Here is a 3,747-nt window from a genome sequence, read left to right as displayed (position 1 = left end):
TTCAAATTCAAGCACCTTTCTCTCCTTATTTTTTATCCTTTATTTCCTTTCAATGTACCGATTTACCCCAGGAATCTCCGTAAGGTAAAACAGGGCCAATACACTTAGGTGCAGAATTTTGCCTAGTATCATATCGTACAGTATTATACTCCACGGTTTTTATTTCATGTGGGCCTTCAAAATATAGTTTGGATGTTTTTCTTAGACCGAGCAAGCCCCCACCCTTCCCTGCCTTCTTACCAATAAGCCCCGAGTAAGCGAGAAGGCAGTCAGCATAGTTCTCCTTCAGACAGCTACTAACAGACCGTGACTCAGGCTGGCAGTTTGTGAAGAAATCTGCAAGGCGAGATCTGCAACATGAAGAAAAATGCGTATCTTTAAAAATCAAGCCTGCAGGCACTCTTTGCTTTTACACTCTTTTTTTTTTTGGACACGGCTTAATATTATTTAACTTATATATTGGACACATTTCAGCTGATGAGAGTCTCTTTCTAAAAGCATCTCTTTCCAGAACCCATTTTTGAAGTCAGAACAAAAAAGTGTAAGAAAACAGTAAAAAGGGACAGAACAACAGGGAAAGGCCTGCCCTTTACTAAAAGAAATGCTCTGCATTTTCATGCCAAAAAGACTACAAAGAGCAACTTTATCATATAGGCAGTCATTTTGCCTGGATGGGAACTCTAACTGGAACCTGTTCATGCTACAGATTCACAACACAGTTTCTGCTGTTTTACTGATTACACAAAACTGTATGTTTGTGCTCACAGAGTCCCCTTACTACATGACTTGAGGCAGGACCTGCTTTGGTCTGCCCTGAGTTTCCAGGGAATAGGCTTACCCCTACTCCGGACTGCAGAACCAGCTGGCTGAACTGGGGCAGCAGGCAGGTCCACATGGCACGGTCTCCATAGCCCCCCAGAGCCATGGTACTGAGGATCTATTTATTGTTGTAAAAAGTGCATTTACCCGAAGCCTACAGTATTGAGCCCAGGGCTGAGATGGGAATGTGTGCTTGCATCAAGTTCTGCTGCTGAATGGCCGTAATATCTTCACTTACCTCAGTTACTGCATGTCCAAGAGGGAGAGAGCACTGCTTACTTATAGAAAGTGCTTCAGCACTAGGATTGAAGCTGTACTGCAACTAGCAGACTACTACTACTTTGGAAAACAAAAAAAAATGGACTAGCAGCCAAGAACTCTTCTGGGTATTTGTGCTTTAAAGGCCACATAATGCTCCCATTCAGGTCCGTAAAATTTGAGAGGTATCACTGAGGTGGGTCAAGGTCCCACATCCTACAGCCGCGCTCCTGCCTATCTTGGCCTGCTCTGCTCAGCTCCACTCACGCCTTCACTTAGGCTTGTAAACTTGGAGCAGTGGCTTTTGTTTATTTATAAAGTGTCATTTAGACCTTTATCTCCATGAACAAAATTATTTAACCTCCCTACTTCAATCTTCTCTTCTGTGAAAAAGGGATGAAAATGTTCTTTTCCATATAACAATTCACAGCAGTGTTTCAGGATCAGGTGCTTAATCTTTGCAAAGCCCCCTCAAAATCAGAATAGTATAATCTATGCATTTTCAGCACTGCTCTAGCACTGTATAGATTTGCAACATAAATGTTCTTTTTTAGTTTTGCAATAAAAACACAAAAGTTAGCAGAAACAATGATTTACTTTATTTGTTTACGTGCTCCAGAGACTAATTATCTTTGTTTGCTTTATTGTTTTACCTGTCTTGGAATGGGATTGGATCTACATCATTAATTGGCCTGAAAGTAGTGATGGGCAAACTTCAAAAGGTTCACAGGCTTAGTTAGAGAAAGCATCCTATAAATAGACTGTGTGCAAACTGTACCTGAATTTATCTGAGCTATTCTCATGACCTCTTTTCAGTTCCACCCTTCGCTAACTGTACTGACACCAGCAAATCCATGGCTGCCTTTAAACCAGAGTCAACTGCAAGCTTTTCACTCCCTCCCTTCCCTTATTTAACCATTTAACCTCGTGAGGGACATTTGTATCCAATTGCTTTTAATACTTTGAAAAGTCAAGCTCTCTACCAACCCTTCAAGAGACCCTATATGTATACATAATCTCTAAATTTCCACAAAATCCCTACTTTGCTGGTGTACTACCAGGGGACAGGCTGAGAGGAAATGGATTCCAAAGTATGGGAAGAGATAAATAGCAGTACCATGAAGAAAATCTGGGCAAGGAAACCCTATGTCACTGCAGTGATTCCGCTCTCAGTCAATAATTAAAATAGTGGCTTGGATCCAGCATTCTGAGCAACTGGGAACAAAGGCAGTTGACAGTTTCTACGGTTTTTACAAATTCTACTAGTACCTGGATGAAGTCTGTTTTAGGACAGAAGAGAGCTTTTCACATCTATCTAGTATGAAAAACCTGTGCCACGGTAGAAGGAGCAAGCCTGTTCCATTTAAAGTATTTTTGTGTTTCTGAAACAAAGTAGCTCCTCAGATTTAAATTTCATTATTTATTTATGTGACCACAAATAAATCTTTTTGGAGCTGCAATTATACAATCAGCATCTTGAAAATCCTGAAAACATTTCTTGCAACCATTTCATCATTCTCAAATGTCCAGTTCTCCCTTAGATTATTAGGTGCATTGGTCCAGAGATCATTTAATACATTCCTCTTCTCTAAATGTTTTTAAGGACTGATAACTATGGAATAATATCAGTCATTTACTACCCAGTCTGCTTAAAGAATTTATTTGTTGTAAACCCTAAAGGAGGCTAAAAATCGCTCTGCTGATCCCTCTTGCATACAGATTGATTTCTATGTTCATTTCTGAAGAATTTTTGTGGTCATAAAAGGTAATGAACTGACAATGTTGCACATTTAAGTTTTCATAAGCCAAATATAGTTCAGATACCTCTGGTCCAAGCATTACTGGACATCATCATACACCTCCTCCCTAGTGAGCCATCCAAACTTCATACTAGCAAAGTTCTCACTCTCTCCTGAGCTGCTAACTACGCCTGATATTTATGCGGATTCATTTCCACTGGAGATAAAGTTAAGGCCAGCAAATAAAAACAGAGACAGACCTCCATCTGCCATAAAATAACTCTGCCATTTTCAGTGAAGAGCTAGCCCCAAACATTTCCAGTAGACTGGCACTGATGAAAGTGCGTTCATCAGCAATACCAAAAGAGTGGAACCGTTCTTTATCTAGGGAGACACAGATTAGCCTAATTAGGAACCGTAGAATCGCTTATCATAAAGAATTGCACATTATATTAAGAACTATTTGGGTAAAAGAGACAATCCATTTTGGGATGCTGAAAAAGAGCAATCAGAAGATAGCAGTCCTATAAAAAATATGCATACTGTGTTAACTAGGAAGCAACTTGTGGGTAGTAGATTGCGGGTAAATGTCCAACCCATGACCGAGCAGTTTGGTAATCTCAAGAACAAACAGAGCTTGCAATACGTGTGCCTTCAAGTGTGCACCGTTTTCCATGTGCAATGTACGTACACGTAGCTATTTGCTAGGTGGTTGGCTAGAGAGACAGGCAGTTTTATATTGTACATAACATGTAGGAGGACCAAATTTTAAAGGAACTATTAATTTCTTTTGCTGTTGAAGAATCACAAATCCTCTCTGTGCACAGCAGCATTAATGATTTCTTCTCTTCCTTTGCATAAAGAAAGGAACTGAAGAACCACACAGAAATCTTCTTCCTTGAAAGAAAAAAAATTCCTCTCTTTGTAGGGA

At 39.9% G+C, this 3,747-nt stretch overlaps 1 protein-coding gene across 1 annotated transcript in view; it reads right to left on the bottom strand.

Annotated features, from left to right (window-relative positions):
• Positions 1-240: 240 nt before the first annotated feature.
• The window catches only part of LOC104626816 (GDNF family receptor alpha-1-like), a gene marked incomplete at its 3' end in the record, with an annotated part of 21,409 nt that continues 17,902 nt past the window's right edge, over positions 241-3,747 (bottom strand). Inside the window, exon 3 of the mRNA XM_010294839.1 lies at positions 241-350. Coding sequence (XP_010293141.1) covers positions 241-350 — 110 coding nt within the window. The remainder of the gene's footprint in view (positions 351-3,747) is intronic.

This window comes from Phaethon lepturus, unplaced genomic scaffold (assembly GCF_000687285.1).
Source record: "Phaethon lepturus isolate BGI_N335 unplaced genomic scaffold, ASM68728v1 scaffold16389, whole genome shotgun sequence".
Classification (NCBI taxonomy): domain Eukaryota; kingdom Metazoa; phylum Chordata; class Aves; order Phaethontiformes; family Phaethontidae; genus Phaethon; species Phaethon lepturus.
The sequence above is the reverse complement of the archived record's forward strand: the minus strand, read 5'-3'. Positions and strand labels throughout refer to the sequence as shown.